We start from the raw sequence: 27,111 nt of genomic DNA on the forward strand, positions 1-27,111 counted from the left end.
ACCCCATTTTGTTTTTGTTTTTTTTCAGTGGTTTCTGTGCCTTTACCCCTTTACATTCTTTGTGGGAATGTCTTGTTCTCCTTTTCTCGCTCTTGGACATGCTAGCACTGACTCCTTATGTAGTATCGTGGTAAGAACAACGGGAAGGAGCAAACTCTGTTGTTTCTTCACAGTGCCCACGCATCCATTTGGCCCATAACACAGGTGCTGTAGTTGCCCTTGGTTCCTAACCAAGAACGCAGACTTTGCTTGTTCTTTTCCGTCTTGAGTTGCCTTGGTTTCTGGTAAGAAGTCTGCCTAGACTAGACTGGAGTAGAGTCTAGAGTAACATGATGTGGTCTTTTAACATACCCACAGACCCATAGAGCCTAACCCCATGTAAAATGGAACTTCACTGAGGCATGAGAGTCATGGCTCTTTAGGGGGTCTGCATCAAGAAACACCAACCAGAAGAGAGGCAGCAGTTGACAGTGATGTTTTCTACAGCTTTCTGAAGAATGGCACATATATGGTTTTGATATAGCAAACCAAGGGTTTAAATTCAGTACCTAGTGTTTGCTAGGCCCAATGTTAGCCCATTCTACGCTTAGAAACTTTTTTGAATTAAAACCAGCATATATCTTTGAGTGTATAGTAAGGTTGAAGAGGCTTAATAATGAAATAAAATGAGACCCCCCCCCCAAGGCAAACAAGGCTGCTTTACAGTATTATTTGTATATTAAGAGTCAAATTCTTGGTTAGTTCTGCATATTCAGCTTAGCTTTATAGCTTATACAAATAGAAAATGGATATTTCATCCGGTGTATATCATAGCAATATGTCTTAAAGGGTTTTGAATTTTTGTTAATTGACATTCTCAAATGAATACTTTACACCTTTGGTCTGTATGCTTGTACACCAACTAATATGTATCTCCCATCCCCACCTGTACCCTTTTCCTGAGTTCCTGTAAGGTTTTTTTGCAATATTAGTTGTTTGAGAACTTTCTTATTTGGGGGGTCAGAGTTGAACTGGAGTTAGAATTGCAAACACGTAGGCAAAACCAGTTCTCCTCTTTGTTACTAAACTAGTAGCTAAAATAGGCTGATTATCCTCCCTAGATCCAGAATCTGGCTCTTCTTATCAAGGGGCACTGCAGAACTGGTACTCAGAGAAGAATCTTCTGGAAATAAGGAGCTGCTTCTGTAGCTGTGTGTCCTATAGGGAGGGGGGCGGGGCCTCCACAGAACCAGTATCCCCCGGTGTTCTCAGCCTTTTGAAGAAGGAAAGGCAGCCACCCCCACCTGTACACTGCTGTGCTTCAGGCAAGGTTCCATTCAGCTGCTGTAGCGACTAGGCCCTGTGATCATCGTGGGATATGGAGCCGGTCACTTTTATTCGGTAGAGAAGCATTGGTTAGGGTTAGTTCTTGAAACACTTTTAAGAATGTTAGCTCTGGGGTACCTGAGTGGCTCAGTGGGTTAAAGCCTCTGCCTTCAGCTCAGGTTAAGATCCCAGGGTGCTGGGATGGAGCCCCACATCGGGCTCTGTGCTCAGCAGGGAGCCTGCTTCTCCCACCCCCTCTGCCTGCCTCTCTACCTACTTGTGATCTCTGTTTGTCAAATAAATAAATATTTTTTAAGAATGTTAGCGCTGTGTGTTGTGGAAGACTGGTGAATCACAGACCTGTACCCCTGAAACAGATAATACATTACATGTTAATAATAAAAAATACTAAATAAATAAATAAGATGGGGGGAAGGGAAGAATGTTAGTTTGTAGGCTCCTTGAAGCCAGAGACCTTTTATTAGTCATCCTTGTATTCCCAGGGTCTGTCTTCCCTCTGGACACATTTTAATGGGCCTTCAGTAGTGTTATTGATGTTAAAGGAGACTGGATTAGAATAAGACATCTAATTTCACAGATTCTTTTAATTATGCTGATCTCTCTTAGTATTGTGATGCTTTTGCATTCTTTCCACACCATTATTAATAGAATAGAATGAGAAGCCCTATTAAGATGCAAATTCAAAGACTGGCTTACTTCATAAAAAAAAAAAAAAGTACTTCTTTTTGGTTGGAGTTCAACCCTTTTTCCTCTGAAATATTATTTGGTATGAAACACCACTCTGTGAGGCACTCATGGTGTGAATCAGTGTTAGGCCCTCAGTGATCTTAAACTCCGTGCCTATCGTCTAAGGCCTCACCTACCAGGAAGTAGATCAGCGGTGGCTTATGTGTATTTCTGAACAGCTCAAATATTTTCAGATGGTTTGTTGTATTGTACCTGAGTTTTTGTGTTTGAGAGACCACCAAGGAGCCAAGCACCAATGCAATCACATGAGGGTTTATTTGACAAGCTTAAGCTTGGACCCAAGTATACCCGACACAGCACAGTAGGGATTTGGACCCCCGGCTTAGTTAAGACAGGGGTATTTATGGGTTCCTGTTACTAAAGCAGGGTGGGGGGTCTTTGGAACTAAAGCAGAGTGGGGCTTCCTGGAACTAAAGTAAAGTAGGGGGAAGTTCAGCCCTTGGGCACAGGGGTCTGAGATGGCTGTACTTACGCTAAGGCTAAACCTGAGGTGGAATGGCCTTAATTTTTCTTGGCCTCCACAGTTGTTATCCTGTGTTCTATAACAATGGAATTCTCAAAAATAGGCCACTTGTGTTTCCTGTTCAACAGTCCCTCCATTCATGTAGAGTTCTGAAAGTCATCTACTGTATTACAAAAGTTTTACGTTAAAGAAAGATCAGTGTTCAATAAATAGCTTAGGTGTATTATATTAAGAGTATTATACATTATTTAACCAATAAAAATTGTATGTCATTAGAACACACACAGTTGTGTTTTCTTTATATTTCTCTTTCCAACTTATTCTTTTATAAGTTTGCATTTACTTTTGTATCCTTAATTTTCCATTTGTTGTCTAAATGGCACCATTTAAAATATTTTAATAAAACATTAACATTTCCTTATTGGATTATGAGAAAAGACTATCTTTAAGGAAAAATTACCCTGTGAACAGGTGATGTACAGTATTATTATCTTCTCTTGGCTAACCTCTGTTGAAAGCCAAAATATATACCAATTATTGTTGAGCTGCATTAGGATTAGTTACATATTGTAATCTGTTTGTAAAGTATGTAAAATGCTTCAAACAATGCCTGGCACTTAGTGAGCACTAAGAATTTGTCATTATTATTCTTATCTTGATTTTAAAGATGGGAAGAATGTAAGCGAAGTGCCTTTTTTGATTTTACATTGAAATTCTGTATGGTCACTGAAGTTCTCTTTCAAAGATTGCCAATTTTTGTTATTTACTTAGCATGTATATCATAATTTGTTTTTACACATTTCCTCCTTTTGGGGTTTTTCTATAGTTTTTAAAAACTCTTCATTTTCTTAAAATTCTGCATACTTCTGTTAATCAAACAGTTTAGAAAGCATTCAAATTAAATTCATCTAAGTGGTACTGAATTTGAAAGCAAAGGATTGTTTCTCTAATAATGACAAACTTTTGCAGTAAATTTGCTTAAAAAAAAAAATCCCTCTCCCTTCTCATTTCCCCCCGCTCCCACGAGTGAATGTTAGAATGTTAGTTAGACAAAATTAGGATGATTTTCCGGTAAGGCTTTTGAAGGATTTTTTTGTTATAGAGGAATTGAATATTTATTACATTTTGAAATTAAGTAAAATGGAAGAAGAAGACCACTAGAAGCCAATCTATTTTAATATTTTGTGGCAGATTGTTCATCTTTATTTTTCTCCGCTTTATTTTAATATTGACTGAGATGGAGATGAGTCAGCTTCTGGAACTGGTAGCTTCCAGAGTAAAGCATTTTATCCTTCTATTTTCCTATGCCTTTTCTGAGATCTATTCATTTGCTTAAACATTTACTGAGAACCCCTTATATGCCAAATGTTGTTCTAGGAGCTTTGATTCATTAAGACACTCTACCCCACCCTGCCCACCCAGCTCCCAGTCTTCCTGTGGACTCCTGACTTTAGGAGTTTTTGGTGAGTTGGTTTGAAAGACAGGGTGTGGTTTGTGAAGAAAGAAGAGCAGTCAAATTTTGTGCATTTTTGTGAGAGTGTTTGTTAATTCTTTTTCTTTTTAAAGAGTGAGCACAAGAAGAGGGGGAGGGGTTGAGGGAGAGGAGACGGGAAAACAGACTCCTGGCTGAGCAGAGCCCAACTTGGGGCTTGATTCCAGGACCCCCAAATCATGACCTGAGCCAAAGGCAGATGCTCAATTGACTGAGCCACCCAGGTGCCCCACTTGGTTAATTTTTTAGTTTTTTTTTAGTTAGTTTAGTTTTTTTTTAGTTAAGTTTATTATAATTTATAATTTCAATATATGGAACATTTTAAGGGGAAAGTCTCTTGTTAAAATGCTCATTACTGGGGTGCCTGGGTGACTCTCTTGTTTGAGTGGCCAACTCGATTTCGGCTCAGGTCATGATTTCAGAGTCATGAGATTGAGCCCCACATCAGGCTCTGTGCTCAGCGTGGGGTCTGCTTGAGATTCTGTCCCACCCTCTCCCTCTGCCCCTTCCCCTCTCTAAAATACATAAATCTTAAAAAAATAATAAAATACTTATTACTGAGTTTTTATATTTATAGATAATTCAGTGGTATTTTATTATTCTGTAACTTCAGTCTCATAAGGGTTTTCATTTTGAGCACTATTAAAAATAGCTTTAATTATTTAACTAAATGTTTAACTGTTAGTCACTTTATTGACTCCTATTATAGCTGTGTAGGTAATTTTTCTCATAATTTTCTTATAATTTCTTATAATTTTTTTTCTTATAATTTCTTATAATTCAACTACCCTCTCCCTATCCACCTCCCCCCGGCAACCCTCAGTTTCTTTTGTGAGATTAAGAGTCTCTTATGGTTTGTTTCCCTCCCGATCCCATCTGGTTTCATTTATTCCTTTCCTACCCCCCCACACCCCCCAACATTGCTTCTCAACTTTCTTGTATCTGGGAGATCATATGATAATTGTCTTTCTCTGATTGACTTATTTCTCTCATAGCTGTGTAGGTTTAGCATATGTCCCAGATTTTAATTAAATTAAATTAAATTTTAATTAAAATTTATTATGGGGGATTAAGAGTCTCTTATGGTTTGTCTCCTTCCCAATCCCATCTTGTTTCATTTTTTCCCTTCCTACACCCCACAGCCCTCCACCCTGCCTCTCAAATTCCTCATACCAGAGAGATCATATGATTCTTGTCTTTCTCTAATTGACTTATTTCTCTAAGCATAATACCCTCTAGTTCCATCCACGTCATTGCAAATGACAAGATTTCCCCTCTTTGATGGCTGCATAGTATTCCATTGTGTATATATACCTCATTTTCTTTATCCATTCATCTATTGATGGACATCTAGGTTCTTTCCATAGTTTGGCTATTGTGGATGTTGCTGCTATAAACATTCTGGTGCATATGCCCCTTTGGATCCCTACTTTTGTATCTTTAGAGTAAATGCCCAATAGTGTGATTGGTCATAGGGTAGCTCTATTTTCAACTTTTCAAGGAATCTCCATACTGTTTTCCAGAGTGGCTGCACCAGCTTGTATTCCCACCAACAGTGTAGGAGGGTTCCCCTTTCTCTGCATCCTCGCCAACACCTGTGGTTTCCTGACTTGTTAATTTTAGCCATTCTGACTGGTATGAGGTGGTATCTCACTGTGGTTTTGATTTGTATTTCCCTGATGCCAAGTGATGTGGAGCATTTTTTCATGTGTCTGTTGGCCATTTGGATGTCTTCTTTGCAGAAATGTCTGTTCATGACCTCTGCCCATTTCTTGATTGGATTATTTGTTCTTTGGGTGTTGAGTTTGATAAATTCTTTATAGGTTCTGGATACTAGCCCTTTATTTGATATATCATTTGTGAATATCTTCTCCCATTCTGTCAGTTGTCTTTTGGTTTTGTTGACTCTTTCCTTTGCTGTGCAAAAACTTGCTGGGGGGTGGAGGGGTTGGGATAAGGTGGCTGGGTTATGGACACTGGGGGAGGGTATGTGCTGTGGTGAGTGCTGTGAAATGTGTAAGCCTGGTGATTCACAGACTGTACCCCTGAAACAAATAATACATTATATGTTAATTTTTAAAAAAGTTATCATGGGGACACCTGGGTGGCACATTTGGTAAGGATCTAACTCTTGATTTCAGCTCAGGTCATGATTTCAGAGTCATGAGATTGAGTCGCACATTGGGCTCTGTAGTCAGCGGGGAGTCTGCCTGAGATTCTCTGTCTTCCTCTATCTCTGCCCCTCCCCCCACTTTTGTTTTCTCTCTCAAATAAATAAATCTTTTAAAAAATGTTATAATTACAATGTGAAATAGAATTATCAAATAATATCCTTTATCATTGAAGGATGTTTTCCACAGGGGCAATAAAAGTCTGATTCTAGGCATATGGGCTTTAACATGTGTTTCAGAGGGTTCATCTTTATTCTTTGAGAAGAAAAAAAATACAGATTTTTTTTTCCTCTGTGGTTACTATTACACTCTAAAATGCAAGTAAAATTTTAATAACCTTTATATCTTCATACTCTTTAATTTCTTTTATGCAAGGATTTTTTTTTATTAGTAGCTTTGTCAAGGTATAGCTTATATACCATTATAATTCTTCCTTTTAAGTGTACAAAGCAGTGATTTTTAGTGTAATTATGGAGTTGTAATTTACAACACAATTGAATCATTTGGGGGTGCCCAAATGATGTCCACTTATGGCACTCTAGGGATAATTTGTCTTATTTTTAAAAAAGCTTAGTTTAGTACTATTTATTTTCTAATAAACTTTATTTAAAGCATTTATTTATTTATTTGAGAGAGAAAATGAAAGCATGTGAGAGCATGAGCAGGAGGGCCAGAGGGAGAGATGGGGTCTGGGAGAGAGAGAGAGAGAGAAAGAGAAGCAGGATCCCTGCTGAGTGTTGCTGATGCAGGACTCTATCTCACACCCTGAGATGATGACCTGAGCCTAGATCTAGAGTTGGGACTGATTAAGCCACCCAGGCACCCCTAAACTGTATTTTTTAGAATAGTTTTAGATTTATAGAATTATAATACAAAATAATACAGAGATACCATATTCTCTGTACCCTACTCTCCCTGTTATTAATATCATACTCAGTATGATATGTTTGTCACAATTGAGGAACCAGTATTGATACCTTGTAATGAACTAAAATCTATAGTTTATTCAGGTTTCTTTAGTTTTTACCTAATGTCTTTTCTCTCTTCCAGGATCCCATCCAGGATATCACATTACATTTAGTTGTCATGTGTCTGTAGGCTCTTCTAGGTTGATACTTTTTCAGACTTTTGTTTTTGCTGACCGTGACAGTTTTGAGAGTTCTGGTCATCTCCTCTGGTTGTGAATGCCTCTCTCTCTCTCTCTCTGCTTTTTATTATTATATTCAATTAAAATACTATTTTTCTTTTTTTTTTTAAACTGTGCTTCACCTTTTAAAATTAAATTTTATTTTTTCAGTGTTCCAAGATTCATTGTTTATGTACCACACCCAATGTTCCATGTAATATGTGCCCTCCTTAATACATGAGGCTCACCCATCCGCCTCCACCCCACTTCAGAGTCCACAGTCTCCCATGCTTCGTCTCCCACTCTGATTTACCCCAATTCACTTTTCCTTTCCTTCTCCCTATGCTCTTCGTGTTATTCCTTATGCTCCACAAATAGATGAAACCATATGATAATTGACTCTCTTTGCTTGACTTATTTCACTCAGCATAACCTCCCCCAGTCCTGTCCGTGTTGATACAAAAGTTGGGTATTCATCCTTTCTGATGGAGGCTCCATTGTATATATGGACCATATCTTCTTTTTCCATTTGTCTGTTGAAGAGTCCCTGACTCTTTCCACAGTTTGGCGATTATGGTCATTGCTGCTATAAACATTGGGGTACAGATGGCCCTTCTTTTCACTACATCTGTATCTTCGGGGTAAATACCCAGTAGTACAATTGCTGGGTGGTGGGAAGCTCTATTTTTAATTTCTTAAGGAATCTCCACACTGTTTTCCAAAGTGGCTGCACCAACTTGCATTCCCACCAACAGTGTAAGAGGGTTCCCCTTTATCCACATCCTCTCCAACACTTGTTGTTTCCTGTCTTGTTAATTTTGGCCATTCTAACTGGTGTAAGGTGGTATTGCAATGTGGTTTTGGTTTGAATTTCCCTGATGGCTAATGATGTTAGCATACTATTTTTCTGACATCTAAGACGTGTGTGTGTGTGTGTGTGTGTGTGTGTGTATACTTTTGCTCCCACACTATCATAATTGTATCCAAATACAGTCTTTGTTTTGTGCTTTGTAAAAGGTGGCTTATGTGATCCGTATTATTCCTTGTTTCGTTCTTCTGTTTTAATATCTAGAGAAGTCTCTTCATGTCAGCTGTTACAGTTCTAATTAATTCTAATTCATTCTTTTAAGTGACTGCATTTACTATTCTGTGGTAGAGGATTGTTTTAATGTACCTAACTCTTTCCCTATTAATGTATATATACTTTGCTTCTAAATGTCAGCCGATATGAATAGTTTTGTAGTAAACCTCCCTATACAGAAATGTTTTATTTCTGTACAATAAATTTCTTAGAGTGGGTTTGCTGTATCTGATATGTTTTTAAAATAGGTGTTTCTAGATTATATAACATTCTTTAAAAGCTAGCAATTCACCCGTCCACCAGCAGTGTCTGAGAGGACCCTTTTCCTTGCATTCCTGTCTACAATAGAACAGGTCGTATCTGTTTTGCTGTTCTTACTGATGTTAACTAGTACTTCCTTTGTAGTTCACTTGGCGTTGACAGAGTTTGGGTGGGACTTATTTGTTGACAACAGTGGCTACTGGGAATTGCTTTTCTGTAAATTTGCCCCCTTTCTGTCCTTTGCCTCGCCACCTCATCCCCAGATACTCATCTTGTCCGTTAATAAGGGGTCTTTGTACTTGTAACTGTTAAACCTCTCTCGTATATTGGAAATATTTTCTCCAAATTTATTATCTCTTCTTTTCCTTTTTGCATTTTTTGCTATAGAAATGTTTAGTTTTTTCATGTAGTAAATGTGTCTTCTCATTTATAGCTTCTGGGCTTAAGATCTCTGTTGTATAATGTACATATGTTCTCTAAGATTTTCTGGCAGCTTATTATTTTTTAATTCAAGTTCAATTTAGTTAACATATAGTATATTACTAGTTTCAGGGGTAGAATTTAGTGATTTCATCAGTTGCCTATAATACCCAGTGCTCATTCCATCAAGTGCCTTCTGAATGCCCATCACCAGTTACTCCATCCCCCTACTTACCTCCCCTGGCAGGTTATTAACAAGACAGATTATTTAACATTTAATCTGTGTGGTATTTACTTTTTGTGCTTGGAGTAAGACAGGGTTCTATTTTCTTCTATTTGTCTGTAGTATATTATGCTAGCAACGTTCCCCATCTTTTCATAAGTTAAATTCTGACACATATTGAAAGTTATTGCTCTTGTTTTTAAAAATATTCATGGCAAAAACAAATTTTGGCTATGCATGGGCATTTATCCTTCTGTATAATTGTTAAGGTCAATATACAGCTTTTAAAAAGACAGCTTTATAATAAAAAGAATTAAAGTATATATTAAGCTTGAGAGAACTGTCAAGAATGCAGTGTAGTTTCTGCATTTTTTTTTCAGATCTTGTTTGATGTCTTCTGATGGAATTTTTTAGTTTTCTTTATATGTTATAGGTCATATGCCCCTCTTGTCAACTTTATTTCTGGGCATTTTTAAAGAGGATTTATTTATTTATTTTTATTTTAGAGAGAGATCCGGGGAGGGGCAAAATGAGAGGGAGAGTGAGAATCTCAAGCAGACTCCCTGCTAAGCCTGGAACCCCACATGGGGCTTGGTCTCATGACCCTGAAATCATGACCAGAGCCAAAACCAAGAGTCGGACACTCAACCCTCTGAGCCAACCAAGTGCCCTTTACTTATTGTTTACCAAAAAAAATCCCATTTCTTCATTTTAATCTTTAAACCTAGTTTTTTGTTTGTCCTGTTATTTTAAACATTTCTGTATCATTGTGTTTTATTTTAAACAGAGTATTTCTTTTACCAGAATATAGCTAGATCTTTCTTTTAATGGCATAATTTACTTTCTTCACTTGTTGTATAAACAGTTTTTCTTTTAACTTGCTTCATTTATTATGTATTTTAACTTGCTGTTCCTTACCCTTTTCTTATTTTTGCTTTTTTTTTTTTTTTTTTCAGTTTTTTTTTATTTCTTTTTTTCCTTTCTTCTTTTTTTTTCTTTCTTTGGAATTTCTACTGTACGTTTCTATTCCATTAAGGGTTACCTTTTCCTTTACTTTTTTCCTGCACATTTTTGAGTATCTGCACCATTTCCTGACAGGTGCCAGGTATAGGGTTTGGTATCCATTTTTCTCTCAGTAGTTTTTAGAATCATTGCTCTAGCTTCTGATTTTGCAGGTGGGAAATTCTGGTAGCTGTCTGAGCTTTTCCTTCTGTAAGGAATATGTTCTTTCCACCTGCAGGCTTATAAATTTTTTTCTTACAGAGTTCAGGCATTTACTAAGTTATGCCTTGGCTTGTGTCTAGAATAAAATGAGCTCTTTTAATCTGCAGATTGAGGTCTTTCTTTGGGCCAAGCAAAATCTCTTCTGTTATGTATTTTATTATTGCCTCACTACTATCTGTTCATCTTTTTCTGCTGGAACTGCTGTTCATCTCATTAGTTCTGTCCTCCAAGTCTCTTATCTCTTCTATCATGATTTCTCTTTTGTTGCTTTGAGCTATTTTTTTCCATTTGATCTTTCAGATCACAGATTTGGACTTTTGCCATGATCCATTCTTTCTTTCCTTTAATCTGCTGTATGGTTTATTTGGAAAATTGTGCTTTTAGATGGAGGAAGGCTTCTCTCTGTTGCAGTTAAGTCTCCATCAGTTAGCTTATTATTTTTTCTGACCATTATTGGCCTCTTACTCTTCAAACAGCTCTTTTTAGTTGTGGGTTTGCTCCCTTTGTCCTGGCTGGTAATGGTCTTTCCAGATGCTCAACCTTGTTAGGTTTGTCCTGTTTTCCTTGTCAGCTCCTAAAGGCCCGGTTCTGGTCTTGGTCTCAGATAATTCAGGAGATCTGTCCCCCACCCAGGGGTCATCAGATCTCCACAGACCTGGCTTTTTCTAGAACCATTAGTTTACAGTTGTCGTTTCAAGGTTCCAAGAGGCTTGACTCTGGGTACTCATCCAGCTCCTAGAAAAATTAAAGTCACACATTCCAGTTTCCTCCTAAGTCTTCAATTCCATTTAGCAATCTCCAGCAATCTTATCAGGCCTTTATCTATTGCAGCAAAGGGATTGAAAATGGTAGTGTGTGTTACACATGGGCAATAGGGGTATTATGTTCACGTCATCATCTTCCTGGAATCTTTTTTGGCCTTTATTTTTATTCTGTCATTCACTTAATGGCTTTGGATGTATGCTTTGGCCTGGACTTAACCAACAGTAAAGAGAAAAGCATTAGACATGGAAGTTGGAAGGTATTGTGGATAAATTATAGTTCTCCATTTTTGCTGTTTTCCTTGTAAGAGGGTTGAATGATTTGCAGTGTCTCCCTGTCCCATAGTCAGGCTTGGTACTATGATTTGTTTAAATCAGTGGAGCTGATGTGGAAGTGATGTATTCTAGCTCTGAATCAGAGGTATAACAACTTCCTCTCAGTTTCTACCTTTTGCCTTGAGAGTGGCATGTCCGAGTTGTGGTTCCTTCTGATCAGGTCTTAGAATCAAAAGGCACATGGAGCAAAAGCCACAGCCTCAAGGCAGCCATAGCCAACCTGTAGCTGTCAAGTGATGTGAATGGAAGAAACAAGTTTGATGTATGCCACTGGGGTGTGAGGGTCGTTTTGGTAATGCATCACAGTTAGTGGGTAAAATCTGGCCAAGTTTCTTGTTTCTCCTTTCATTAGGGAATATTTATTTTTATCCATCATTTTAAAAAGTCTGTATCAGACCCTGTGGTTTATTTCCTGTCTCTCCTAGTTCTCTTAATTGGCTCACATGCATAAAATGGTATTGTGGTTGTGGTCAGACACAAACCACCTGTGGGGAGTGTTCACAGTTACAGGACACTGCACATGTAACAGAACTGAGAATAAGGAAACCAGAAAACTGGGGGCAGTGCCTTGTCGCAGTTTATTATGATGCCTTAAACTCCACCCAGAATTACTCTTCTGGAAGCATGGCTTCTCTTTAATTGTACAGTGTAGATGATTTCTAGTTCTTACTACTTGGGCTCAAATGCTATTTTCTGTTGGAAGTCAATAAGAATTCACTGGAGGTACATTTGTAGAGTGGCTATGCGAAGCTTTTTATTTCCTGGGATGTGTATATATGCGTTTATCTGACTTTTGATTTAACTAGCAGACGAAACTAATGGGATCTGCTTTTGTATTTTATGTCTTTCGCATCTGATTGATACCACTTTTTTCCCCTTATCGATCTGCTCTTAGCACATTGTTCGAACAAATATTTGTAAATCAGTAGTGATAAAAGGAAAGAGTATTTATTGAACCATTTATTGAGCTGATTTTACTCTAATTCTGCTGCAAGCCTTTCTGCCTACCTTCTCTTCCATTCCTTTGCTTTTCCTCCAGTAACTCATGTGATAAATAGTTACTGACCCCCCTGGTCTGCCAAGCACAGGGATGCGGTAAGGAGAAAGGTAGACCTACCTCTCCCTTCCCGCCGTAGCAAGCTACCTTCCTCTTCTCTTTGGCTCCGCAGCCCCTCCTCCTCTCTTCGGACCATTTTGTAAACTAGTCAGTGCCACACTGCTGCTCAGCCTCCTTGTTGTCATTTTATGTTCATGGGTCTGCTTTCAAATATGCGTTTACTCCTACTGCATTATTCTGGGGAGCCTGAGTGGGGGGTCCCCAAGAGAGGAAGGTAGGTAGGTGGGAGAGGGAGCAAGGGAGTGAGGGAGCCACCCATGCAGCCTAACCACAATGCAAACCCATTTTTATTTTGTTATCATTCTTTCCAGTTGTAATTCTGCATAGATGCCCAAAGGATATAGCTGAACAGATGATTAAAATATTAGGTGAGAGGTTTATTGCTCTTGGCTGGTCTTTTACATTTTATCTATTTATTTTATTTGTATTTTTTAGAGTTTGGGAAACCATCAATTAGAACATCTTTATTGCTAAAAAACAGATTGCTTCGGATATGAGGAAGACCCGGATAAATAAGCATGTGCCTCAGTTAACGAGGACAGCTGGTAGAATAATAAAATAATCTGCCTTCTCTTGTAGGAGTGCTTGAGGGGTTGCTTACAACTTTTTCCTTTTTTGCTTTCTGAGCTAAGAGCTAAGCCAGGCTGGCTGAAAGGGAGGGACGGAGTCACAGGCGGGAAAGCCTAGCGACTATACATGCGAACGCTGTTCTCAGCCACAGAAAAAAATCTGAAGAACAACCTGATTATGTTTTGTAAGGGATTAAAGTTGCATGCAAATTCCAACCGAAAACATCTGTTTCCTGACCCTGTGCCAGAGTTCTAACATCTTGACAGGAATTCTGGTTGTGAAATTTCTTAGTCTTAAGCACCTCCCTCAACTACTCTCGGCTGTTTTCTTAGAAGGCTTAAATCAACACAGCTTAACATATTGGAAATGACTCTGAAGAACTGAAAAGGAACTTATTCCTTTGCTTCTTACACAACCGAGAAGTTCAGGTTTCATTAGTAAGAATCACACTAATGCTAAGTGATCCTGGTAGGAATTGTGGGGTGATCCTCACAGTTCATTAAAGAAGCCAATAAAAATAAATTGCATCAGTGAAGGAATCAGTCAGTATATATGTATCTGTATGTATATGTGTGTGTGTGTTTATGTAAAGATAGTTTTTTGTGGGGGCATCTCAGCAGCTCAGTGGGTTAAGCCTCTGCCTTCAGCCCAGGTCATAATCCCAGGGTCCTGGGATTGAGCCCCACGTTGGGCTCTCTGCTCAGCAGGGGGCCTGCTTCCTCCTCTCTCTGCCTGCCTCTCTGCCTACTTGTGATCTCTCTGTCAAATAAATAAAATCTTTTTTAAAAAAAGGCTTTTTTAACTTTGTTGCACTAAATGGAAAACTTTTTTTTTTTTTTTTAAGATTTTATTTATTTATTTGACAGACAGAAATCACAAGTAGGCAGAGAGGCAGGCAGAGAGAGGAGGAAGCAGGCTCCCTGCTGAGCAGAGAGCCCGATGTGGGGCTCAATCCCAGGACTCTGGGATCATGACCTGAGCTGAAGGCAGAGGCTTAACCCACTGAGCTGCCCAGATGCCCCTAAATGGAAAACTTTTAAAAGCATTTCTAACTTTATTTCTTAAGAATCCCAATTGACAAAAATAGTTCCTCCTTTTTTAGATAGGGCACAACTTACATCTACCTGTGACCTCAGAATTACATTCTACTTAGGCATGGTAATTCTTGGGACCATAATCCCACCGTGGAAGCAATGTTTACAGACCTCTGGAGGCAGGATTCAACCTTAATGCAAGTATTGAACATTTGCCTGGGAGTGTGGAATAGTGTGTTAGAATCACTTCTTGCAGTGTAAAAGCCAGTGTAATTTTATGATTTTTTCATTTTGATTGATTTGGTAAATTAAACTTGATACCTAAAAGATGATTTCTTTGTGTCCTGAGAGACCTGAATGTTAACCCTGGGCGTTTTTAAGGACGATTGTGCTAATGAAGGGTTAATGTTGGGCCTTCATCTCGTAATCCCACTGTTGTCATAGGTTTGTTCAGTCTGTGCGATATGTCTAGAATCTGCTGTGTATCACAAATGTTAAATAAATAAAAGTAGTGTTTTATGAGAAAAATTAGAAAATAAATCACCAGGAGACGAATATTGTGAAATATTATGCATTGGTCAGAAATGATAGATCTATATTAACAAATATGGTAATATCTCTTTGATATTTTTTAGAAGAAAAATCAAATTTTAGAACTCTGTATACTAATGTTCAATGAAAAAACCCAAACCAAAAATGAAGTATGTTGGGATAAATGAGAAGATACATCTCAAATGTCAGTTAGGTTTGGTTAAATGGAGGTTAAGGAGCTCACTTTGACCTTGTGTTTTAGGCTTCTATGTATGAATTTTAAGAATGAGACCGTAATCATGCTTTCTCTGTACACATTTTTTGTTATCGGGAACTTAAAACATACACAAGGTGAATGGAATAGTATAAGGAAGCCTAAGTGCCCATCTTCAAGCTTCAGCAGGTATCTGTATTCTGCCATTTTTGCTCAGGTGTATCACCACTTGCTCTACTTGGATTACTGTTTTATTTTTTTATAATATACTTTTAGATTAAATTTGTATCCATTGAAGTGCACAAATGATCATTGTATACTTGGAGAGGTGGATATACTCATGTAACCCACATCACTATTATGCTACTGAGTATTTCCATACCCTAGAATGTGCTCTAGTATTCCATCCCAGTCTGCCCGCCCACCTGGGTTAGGCTTGCCTTTTCTTAGAACTTTATCTAAAAACAACGATACAGCATGAACTCTTTATGTCTGACTTCTTTTGCTGAGCAGACCAGGTGTGAGGGACATTAACATCATAGCAAGTGTCAGTTGTTCTTTCCCCTTTATTGCCAGTATTCTACTCTATGACTGTACCACACTACATATAGCCTTTCTTTTGTTGATGGACAATAACTGTTGTGATTAAAGCTGCGCTGACCTTCATGGCACTTTTATTGTGGATCTATACTGTCATTGCTCTAGGATAGATACCTAGGGATGGAATTTCTGGATCAAACAACAATGTAGCAAATCCCTTTGGAAGTGATTGTCCTATTTTAAGTTCCTACCAGCAACACAGTGTTGTGATTGCTATACATCCTTACCCTTATTTGGTTTTGTCAGTCTTTCTGATTTCAACTTATTACTGATTGTACAGTAGCTTGTCGTTGTGTGCATTTTGAAAAATATTTTTTAAATTGTCCTAAAGTAGACAAAACAGGGGCGCCTGAGTGGCTCGGTCGTTAAGTGTCTGCCTTCGGCTCAGGTCGTGATCCCGGGGTCCTGGGATCAAGCCCTGCATTAGACTCCCTGCTTGAAGGGAAGCCTGCTTCCCCCTCTCCCACTTCCCCTGCTTGTGTTCCCTCTCTCACTCTCTGTCGAATGAATAAATAAAATCTTAAAAATAAAGTAGGCCAAACAGAACACTTGTCACTTTAATCACATTACGTGTGCACTTCAGTATCATTCACACGCTAGTGCAACTCTCTCCGTTGCCTGGTTCCAAGATGTTTTCATCACCCCAGACAGAAACTCTGTACTCACTGAGTAAGAACTCCCTGCTGCCCTCTCCCCCCAGACCCTGGTAACCCCTAATTTAGTTTCTGTCTCTATGAATTTGCCGATTTTAGATATTTCATAGAAGTGGGATGATACATTATTTGTCCTTTTGTGTCTGGCTTATTTCACCTACTATGATCTTTTCATGGTTCACCCGTGTTGTAGCCTGTGTCAGAACTTTAGTCCTTTTTATTGCACAGTAATACCCCATTGTATGGGTAACACCCATTTTATTTTTCGGTTTATTTCTTGATGGACACTTGGATTGTTTGGTTATTGTGAATGATGCTGCAGTGAAGATTGGTATGCAGGTATCTGTTCGAGTTCCAGAGTTGAGTTATTTTGCCTCTCTATACCTAGGAATGGAATGCTGCGTCATATGGTAATTCTGTGTTTAGCTTTTTGGGGAATCATCAGCCTTTTTTCTCAATGTGTTTTAATTAACATTCCCCTGATGACGAATGATGTTGAATATCTTTTCATTTGCTTATGTTAGAAATTTGTGTATATATTTCTGTGTGAAGAGCTTGTGCAAGTCTTCTGTGCATTTTTAAAATTGGATTCTTTCCCCCACTTTCTTTAGTTAATAAGGTTTGGAAGTTCTATATTGTGAATAGAAGTCCTTTGTCAGATATATTTTGTGAATATTTTCTTTCACCATGGCTTGCCTTTCATTAATAGTAGTACCTTTAAAAAGTTTTTAAAAAGTTTAATTTGGTAAAATACATGTAACATTTATCATCTTAAACATTTGTAGGTATATAGTTCAGTTGTGTGAAGTATTTTCACACTGTTTTGCCACTGGTCTCCAAAACTTTTCATCTTGCAGAACTGAAACTGTGTACTTCTCAAACAAGACCTCTCCATCTCCTTATTCTCCCTGTCTCTTTCTGCTTTCTGTTTCTGTGAATTTCACTACTCTAGCTTCTTCACCTAAGTGGAATCAGCTAGTATTTGTCATTTTGTGACTGGCTTATTTCACAATGTCCCCAAGGCTCATCCATTCTGTAGCGTTTGTCAGAATTTCCTTCTTTTTAAGGCTTAAAAATACACATGCACACACACACACCACATTTTCTTTATCTATTCATTGATGGATGCTTAGTTTGCTTCATTGCTGCTGTGAACTGGAATGTACAAATCCCTCTCTCAGACCTCACTTTCAGTCATTTTGGGTATATACCCAGAAGTGGAATTGCTGGATCATATATGATAATTCTGTTTTTGTTTTTAAGAATAATCTTTTTTTTTTTTTTAAGATTTTATTTATTTATTTGACAGAGAGAGATCACAAGTAGGCAGAGAGGCAGGCAGAGAGAGAGGAGGAAGCAGGCTCCCTACTGAGCAGAGAGCCCGATGCGGGACTCGATCCCAGGACCCTGAGATCATGACCTGAGCGGAAGGCAGTGGCTTAACCCACTGAGCCACCCAGGCGCCCCGATAATTCTGTTTTTTAATTCTTGAGGAACTCTCTGTTGTTTTCCAAATGGCTGCATCATTGTACATTCCCAATAACAGTGTGCAAAGATTTCAATTTTCTCCATATCCTTGTCCGTACATCTGTCTGTCTTTCTTTCTTTCTTTTTAAATCTCCTACTGGATATGAGGTGATACTTCATTGCGGTTTTGATTTGCATTTCTAATGATTAGTAATACTGAACATCTTTTCCTATGGTTGTGGGCTATTTATATATCTTTTCATCAGAAATGTCTAGTCAGGTCCTTTGCCCATTAAAAAAAATAGGTTTTTGTTGATGTTGAGCTATAGGAGTTTTAAAAAAAAATATTCTGAACCTTTTTTTTTTTTTTTTAAAGATTTTATTATTTAGAGAGAGGGGCAGTATGGGCAGGGGGTGGGGGCAGAGGGAGAGAGAGAATCTCAAGCCAACTCCTGCTGAATGTGGACCCTGAAGTGGGACTCGATCTCATAACCCTGAGATCATGACCTGAGCCAGAATCAAGAGTCAGGTGCTTAACCCACTGAGCCACCCAGGTGCCTCTGTTTGGTCACTTTTAGTACATTATTCCTATAAATCTTTGGTTAAATTTTTTCCTAAATTGAATTTTAATTCACCTTTAAGCAGATTTTTTTTAAAGCATTTGTTTTTCACTAATTTGCTGCTAGTAATTAGGAATTTTATTGATATTTTTCATATATTGATTCCTTAAGTTTCTTTAGAATTTTCAGCATGGCTAATAATTGTCATTTGTGAATAAGGACAACTTCTTTCCAGTTTTTATGCTTTTTGTCCTTTTTGTTTGTTTGTTTTTGTGCCTGATTGCACTGATTGCACTCCAGTATAGTGTTGAATGGAAGTGAGCATCTTTGCTTTGTTAATGATCTTAAGAGGAAAACATTCAGTCTTTCACCCTGAAGAATAGTATTAGCTATGGATTTTTCAGGAGTCCTTTATCCCAGATCAAGGAAGTTCCCTTGTGTTCTTATCTTCATGAGATTTTTTTTTCAGGAGTAGCATCAAATATATATGCTTTTCACTTTGTAAAAACAGTGAAACTTGTTTTTAGGACTTTAGATGTATAGTGGACCATGGATTACTTTGACATTGCTCTTATCTTCACTGTATCATGGTGCTGTGTGACTGGCTTACTCATATGTACATTGATGTCCTGGGAGTGCCTTCCACCCAGACACAATTCCTCTGATGATTCTGTAGAATGCAGAGAGAGAAAATCAAATCATTACCTTCAGTGCTAACATTTATTGAGGACTTGCTGTGCCTAGCACATCGAATTAGTGATTGGTGATATCCTTAGAGCTCCTGGCTGGGTTCTAAAAGATTTGCTTAAGAGTCAAAACACTTACACACATCTCCTTTTCTGTATTAGATTTTGATACTCTTTTGTCTATTTTGTGCTTTTTTTAAAAAAAAAAGATATTTTAGGATTTTTTAATATCTCTTATAAACATAAGGAATAATTCACTGTACATTTTCCCTACTTTTATGTTAATTTCCTTTATTAGATAGACGTTCTGTTCTCCAAATACAGTGTGTATAAATGCATCATTTGTTCGATTGAAAAATCAGTATATATTGACTGTTGGAATTCTTTTCTGTTCTGTCAAATGCTAGCAGACCAGATTTGAATGGCTCTCACTTGTTTTGTTAAATTTTGAATTTTGGAACAATAGTCACTTAGGAGCACCAGGTTTTTAGGTCTTCAACTTGATTTGTCCTTTGTTAACCCTGGGATTGAATGGGAAAAGGCACAGCGTGTTTAAGAGGAGAACGGCTTTGTTACCAATGCAGCACTGAAGTGGAAAACCCTAAATGAATCACAGGAGTTTTGACACTGTGTAATGCAACAAAAAGGGGACCTCTCCATGGGTCACTTGTAGGATCCCTTGAAAATTGGAACAGGCCAGTTCTTGGGCCATGGCAGGCCTACCAATCCCATGCTGTACTTTAAACCCTTTCTTATTTGAGGTCTTAGCAAAAAGTTTCTGTTTTGTTTGTTTGTGTTTTGGTCTTATTGCTAGGGAATTTGGGGTTATTTCTGCCAAGGTACAATAGATTTCACAGCTTTTAAAATACATTTTCTTGTTCTTGTGCTTTCTAGAGCATTCATGGTAGTGTATTCATTGCGGCTTCTAATCAAGTCTTATTTTTAAAGTCTTGGTATTCTAATGTGATTTTTCCATTGAAAAATAGAATTTTACAGATAAGTGATGCCTTAGAAATCATATCTTTATATCCCCTTTGTTTGTTATAAATCACTTCATTATTTTTTAAGAACCGTTAAGGTTACGGGCACTTGTTTTAAGATCACTGGGTTAAAAGCATTGATTGGCTTCAGTGATGAGTCGGGTCCAGTAGTTAGAGAGGTAAAGCATGTTCATAATGTAATTTTGTAAATTCTTTATTTCATTAGTAATGCCCAGCACGTCATTCCCTTTTTCGCCACACCTATATTAATTTTATCTAGTATGCATGGAATCCTCACATGCACCCTTGTACAGCATTATTGCTGTGTTTATTACTAAGTGGAATCCATGTTGAATTTTAGCAGGTTTTTCCCCTTCTGCATCTGCCTCTTTGATGGTAGCTGGGTTTACTGCTGCTCACTTATTAGTGCCCTGGGTCGTAACAACCTTATTCAAACAAAACATCTTAAATGGAGGCATTAAAAAGGTCACAACAGTGAGCCATTTTGTAACTTTGGGTGCAATAAAAGGAGTGTGTTGTGTTTTGGAATATAAGACCTCTGAGTACTGCTATTCATTTTCTTCATCTATAAAACATTTTAGAATAACAGCTTACATCTGTTTGGGGTTTAAAATTCCGCGTTTTGAAGAAACATCACTGTTATGTAACTCCAAACCAGACACGGGGCGGGAGCTAGCTCTTTGACAGGCCCATGTTCTGTGGAAGTTGGGAGAAGTGTTTGTTTAAGCTGTGGAGCCATACTTGCTGGCAGTGCTCCTTCCACATGTGTGGAACACATTTTCATTATTGTTTCTTCGTCTTGTAAATGACAGAAAGCATTCAATAGGATTTTGACTTGAGGAATATTTGAAAAATTTTACACATCAGGAGTTTATCTTATGAGGGATATTTCACTACCAGAAACCAGAAATAAATTTAATTATTTCGAGCATTTACAGTGCATTTAATTACCTTAGACTGTCAGTTAATCTTGTTTTAGAGAGTAAAGCTGGGATTTATTGTCGGCTCACTTTTTAAGATAAATACCCTATAGAATAGTTTGGCCATTCCAACTGTGTGATTTTTAAATCACTTCTTTAAATTTGAAGGAACAGTTTAATGAATAGCTTTTAATAGAGGAAAATGGGCAAAATGTTCATCTATGGGTTTCAAAATCCAATATCATTAAGTACTAAAAAAAGTGCAGATAACATTTTACAGGTTATTTATATTTATATTTATTATATTTATTTATATTTAAAGATTTATTTATTTGAGACAGACAGAGAGAGTGCATGCCACCAGGGGTGGGTGCGGTGGGGCAGAGGGAGAGAGAGAGAGAAAAATCTCAAGTAGACTCCCTGCTGAGTGAGGACCCTGATGTGGGGCTGGATCCTAGGACCCTGAAATCGTGACCAGAGCTGAAACCAAGAGTCGGATGCTTAACCGACTGAGCCACTCAGGCACCTCTGGTTATTTTAATCACGAAGTAAGGAAAGCTACCACACACCATTACAATAAGGTATAAGGCCTTTTTTCATCTTATAAATATGAAATATTTATGTTCTTGTTAAAATGTGATGAATTTACATCTAGGAGGGGAGAGTACAAAGAAAATCAAAGTCATCTATAATCCTAGTACCTGTTAGTCCTCTTGGATGTGTTATTATATACCATATATATATATATATACACACACACACATACACACATACATATATATGTGTATTTTTTTTTGAAGTTTAGAAAACTATTATACTGTCAGTTTGGGGGGTATAGATAGTTAATTTAATTGAACTTTAGTTTCAGAATGGACTCTGTCAGAAGCTTTCACATTTTGGTGACAAAAACACTAAATTTCACTCTTCTTGTGGAATTTTACATATAGGGTAGGGCGCTGCCTACTGTGAAGACAGCAAACCATAGACTTCTCTGAGACTCTCCTTTGTCAGCCTAGACTAGACTATTGCCATTGATTTTTTTTCTCTTCCTGCCATTTCCTGCCTGAAGGGAAGACAGATTTTTTTTTTCTGTGTCCCCTCTCAAGCTCAGGACCATCATTCGCTCCAGCAGACTAAGACAGATGGTGCTAGACTTCTAATTTGTGATTCAGTATAGATGCTTCGGAAGTAATTTAATGCCCTTGGTTCGTGTGACTGTCCATTAATGCCTTCCAAATTGTGGTCTCTAGCGCACACACACTTCAAGCACTTACACACTTGTGCACGTCGATACCATTCAGAGTCTGGGTTTTACTCTCCCCTGCAGCTGAGCTGAACACAGAGAACAGGGCCAGTTAAAAAGTTAAAAATACTTTTTTCCCTGCCCAGAGCAGCATGACCCGCACGGCCCTTTTGGCCAAGGACTGGCTGTCACAGAGGCGAGTGGGTGACATTGACTAGAGTTTGGGTATTTTGTCTTGGGAAATAGGGAGGTGCGGTTGCGATTCTGTATTCAAATTTTAGAAGATGTCCCAGAAAGCCAATAGAGTCTACTGGGGGTGAATTTATGTACAGATAAATGCACTTAGGTGTCTTCTCGGTAGAGTAGTAGACAGGCCCTGGAGTCCGGTTGTCCGGGCTTCATCGGGTGTCTTTTACACCCTGTCCCCGCACCTTGGCTTCATCTGTAACGTGGGGATAGTGATCATACCTTACTGTCCTACAGGGCGCTGGAGAGGCAAGGAATAAAGCTCCGGAAGTGCTCATTAGCACAGGGCCCGATGCATGAGAACGGTTTGGTAGTTCTCGCTCTTCTGTTAACCAGCTGCCTGCAGATACTCTGCCCCAGTGTGCTCAGGGTCCTTAGCATCCCCTTTGCCACTACAGAGGACTCCTCTCCCAGCTTACCCTGGGGACCGGACTGGCCCGCTTGCGCTCTTGCACTCCTCACACACGCTGCTGCACCGGCTCTTCTGTACCTCTGTCCCCGTTTCTCAGCCTCTTCTAGGTGTCTCCTCTGTTCTCTTTCCTGCCTGCTCCCTCCCTCCCCGTGCCTCCCTTTCTAAGTCTTCCTTACTCTTCTACTGCTCCCCTCCCCCACTCCTTCCCTTTCCCTCTCCTCTCCGTCCTTCTCCCCTCTCTCCCCCTTCTTTCTCCCTTGTGGCTCCCCTGCTCTCCCTTCTCCTCTCTCCTTCCCTTCCGCTCCTTCTCTCCCCCTTCCGTTCCCTCCACTGGCTCCTCCTCCCTCACCCTGATCCTTCTGCTTCCCTCTCCCCCTCCATCTCCCTCTGTCTCCCTGTTTCTGTTTCAGACTCTTAACACTTGGCCTCCTAAGGAGCAGACAGCTCTAGCTCATCAGCAGAAAAATGTCAAGTCTTTAGTCTTTATGGCTTGTGATAGGAAATATTTATTTTGTCATTTTGATAGCCAGATCTCTGTATCGTGCTTCTCTTTTTGTTTCAAAAGGGATTTACGCCATCATTTTATGTCTCTTGGGCTCAGAGAGTTCATAGAAGTCTACAGGCAGTTGCCGCTTTTTTTCTTTTTGAAAACTATGTCTACTGTACCTATAAATTTAATGTTAGCTTTATTAGATACATAAAGTCACAATGAACTAAGGTTTCTAAATAGTAATTATAGGTTCATGATAGTAGTCGTAGGCACACTCTGGTCTTTCCTACCTAATTTATTTGATTTTTTTTTTCTTTTCTTTTCAGATTCCTTTCTCATTGGTCCAGTTTCCCTTGTGGGAATCCTTAAAAGTAAGTTTCAGTCTTCATGTAAAATTTCTCTCTGATTATTATAAATGCCCACCATTTTCAATGTGGATTAGCAGAATATAATATTGACTAACAGTTTAAAAACTCAAAATTGTTGATAGTTAAAAATACTTTCTGCTTGTGATTTACATGCCAATTCAGTCTTTTAAACTTGTTCTGATACCGAGGGTACTGGAAACGAAGCACAGCAGGCATGACTGAAGTCCACGGATGTTAAGGAAAAACCTACTTTCTTCTCTCCTGCAACTCTTTTTCTTCCTGGTTGAATTGTATTTCATTCTGTGTGTGTGTGTGCACGGGGGTATAGAGGTTAAGGAATAGCAACCTGTGCGAACGGAAAGAAAGCAAGGCCCCCCAGTGTTTGTAAGCCTGTACTTGCCCAGGGCTCCCCCACCCACCTGTAGTGGCTGGCTGCTGCGGCGCCCCTTCCATGTCTGCTGCTCACGCCAGCCAAGCGTGGGATTCCCCAGGGGGAACAGAGTGTGATGACTGTGAGTCAGCCTCAGGGAAGGTCACTCATTTGTTTCAAAACAGATGATTAAATTAATTTTTAAAAGCCTGTGTTTAAAACATGATGAAATGTTTTTCTTTTTTTAAATCCTCTGCGGCAATGGTTTTGAAAATGGTGGGTCATGATATGGATTGTGTGGTTATTTGGCAGCATTTTAAAGACCAATATGAATGAAAATAAGAGAGAACATCTTACGTGGTCAGGATAAGTCTTATTTTGTAAAACCTCAGCATTGCTCGCACATGTGCACATGCATCTCTGTACAGGGTTGTGATGTAACATGTGTGGGTCGCTGTGCATACTGGTCAAAAGAGCTGAAAACCCTGTCCGAGTGGAAATGGTTTATAAATGACCAAACTGCAAAATGGCAAAGTGCCTAGGTAGGCATTTGATAATACAAAAGGTAATTACTTTCATAATTGTATGGAATTAGTAATCAAATCCTGGTCATACAAAATGTCTTTTGAAAAGTTAAAAAAAATATTTGCACTAGGAGTTTATATGCTAAGGATAATAAGATGAGACAAAACATTATTCATAAAAAAGAAACTCTGGAATATTCTATATCAATAAATATTTCTCACAAGTGATCTGACTTTAAATATTAAGTAACACAGCTTATTTTATCAATAGACTTTACATATAGTTTCTTGGGTCTTTCATTGTTTTTGTTTTCACCATTTTCTTGGTGGTGCATGGTGAAGATGGATGTCTTGGGCAGTGTTTCTGAGCATGATGTAACAGCTCTCCAATGAGAAGGTCACATTCCATGAGCATAACAGCTTTCCTTTTCTGTGTGTGACCAAAGAACAATGGAGCCAACAGCTGTCCAGCAAACAAGACTTGCTTTATTAGCGTCTCAATAACCAGCATTCACGCAGCTTCTGCACACTCGCTAACATCTTTACGCTCTATCTTTGCACAGGAATGTTTTGAGGCCCGAAGAGGGAAAAGCATGAGGTTTGCTTCTTTTCATCATTAAGGACATTTGAAGCATTCTAGCTAGTTAAGAAATATCTAGAACTTTTCAGAGCAATCATAGATAATATTACATTTTAACAGTCGGCTTTGAGCATGCTAAAATGCTGTCATTTTTTTGTTTTTTGATCATTCAAGACTTGAAACCCACCGGGTCAGATTAGTATAGTGTGATTAACAGAAACAGTGGCAGCAGCATGCTGTAGTTTTTTGTTTTTTGTTTTTAAGTCAGGTATATTGAGTAATGTTGATACAGGAACGTTCACCCTTTGTGATTGTACATTTTTATGAGTTTTGACCACCACCATTACCAAAATACAGACTATTTACAGTTTTCTCTTTTCCAGAATATCATGTAAATAGAATTGTATGCCATATAGCATTTTGTGCCTGGCTTATTTCACTTAATATGCTTATGAGATTCATTCATACTTTTGCCTGCACCAGTAGTTTGTTCCTTTTTGTCACCGAGTAGTATCCCATTATATGGAAGTACTACAGTTAATTTATCCCTTCACTACTTGATACACGTTTGAGTTTCCAGTTTTTGATGATTATGAATAAAGCTGCTATATATTTGTATATACGTATTTGTATGGGGACGTGTGTTTGTTTCTCTTGGGTAGGTACCTGGGAGTGAGGTCATAGGGAAAGTATAAGTTTAATTAGCAAGTTAGTAAATTTAGTTGTCAGGCTGTTTTCCGAAGTGGTTGTCCACTTCTGCAGCAGTGTGTTCCAGGCGCTCTGCTGCCGTGTCATCGTTTGTTAGGTCATTAGATTAAAGAAACGTTGTTAGCCATTCTAATAATTGTGTTCTGGTATCTCACTGTGGTCTTAATTTGCAGTTATCTTACAGCTCAGCAAGGCTGAGCATCTTTTCACATAGTGGTTTTTTGTTTAAACATCTAAATGTGAACTCAAGATGCTTTGTAGAAGTAGACCATTGTGACCACCTCTTTTATTTTTGTTTATGATTTTATCCATTCAAGTTGGCTTTTGCAGCCATAGATTGTAGCATGTGGAAGAACTTCTCTGTTATGTTTATGTGAGAATGCTACTTCGGACGATTTTTCTCCAAAAAAGCTTGAGCAGGTTGCGTACACATTATGCTACAAGGGGAAGGGGGAACCTGGATACAGAGAATGGCCACTGTCCTCTGAAACTTACTCTGCCTACCATTAAAGGTATTATCTTTTTCTGAAATTGCTTCCTCCTGCTGCCACTGTTTCTGTTAATTACACTACTAATCTGACCCAGTGGGTCTCAAGTCCTGAATAATCATCTCATGATCTCTTTCTCTCTGTACATATCACACCACTCACCAAGTTTTGGTGGACTCTGACTTTTTGGAACCTGTGGCCTCCTTTTTATCAGATTCTTATTAACTTGAGCCTAAACTAAGTCCTGACAGTTTCTCTACTTTCCTATCCATTCTACACATTGAATTTGTGTGCTCTTCCGTAAACATCTCTTTGAAGATCTCGGAAATGTATAACTTCCTGAAGGGGCATGTCCACACTGCATCCTTCACTGTTTTTTCCAGCTCCCTTCCCCCTCTCCATACTTTTTCAAAATTCTTTTCCTCCAGCCAGAATGGGTTTCTCACTGCCTCTGTTCCTTGGCTGCTTTCTGAGGTGTGCTTCCACATGGGCAAACACTGTGCGTCTTCCAAAGCCAGTGCAGTTTTGGGTTTGGTTTTTTTTTCCTTCCTTGAAGTCTTCCAATCCAGGCCCTGAAGCTTTACCCTATCTTACCTCACATTTGTGTGCATTGCTTATTGGTGTTTAATTGCACACTGTGCTATCTTTAAAACAATTTAGACCTCAGCTTTTGAGGACTGGAACAAGGCCTCAGCCCC

General features: G+C 38.6%; 1 protein-coding gene across 2 annotated transcripts in view; it reads left to right on the plus strand.

Annotated features, from left to right (window-relative positions):
• Nucleotides 1-27,111, plus strand: part of SLC25A26 (solute carrier family 25 member 26) — a 123,507-nt gene that overhangs the window by 73,837 nt on the left and 22,559 nt on the right. For both annotated transcript variants that reach the window (XM_059390126.1, XM_059390127.1), the window contains one exon: nucleotides 23,702-23,746. In XM_059390126.1, coding sequence (XP_059246109.1) covers nucleotides 23,702-23,746 — 45 coding nt within the window. The remainder of the gene's footprint in view (nucleotides 1-23,701; nucleotides 23,747-27,111) is intronic.

The sequence above is a fragment of the Mustela nigripes genome, chromosome 2 (assembly GCF_022355385.1).
Source record: "Mustela nigripes isolate SB6536 chromosome 2, MUSNIG.SB6536, whole genome shotgun sequence".
In the NCBI taxonomy this organism is placed as follows: Eukaryota; Metazoa; Chordata; class Mammalia; order Carnivora; family Mustelidae; genus Mustela; species Mustela nigripes.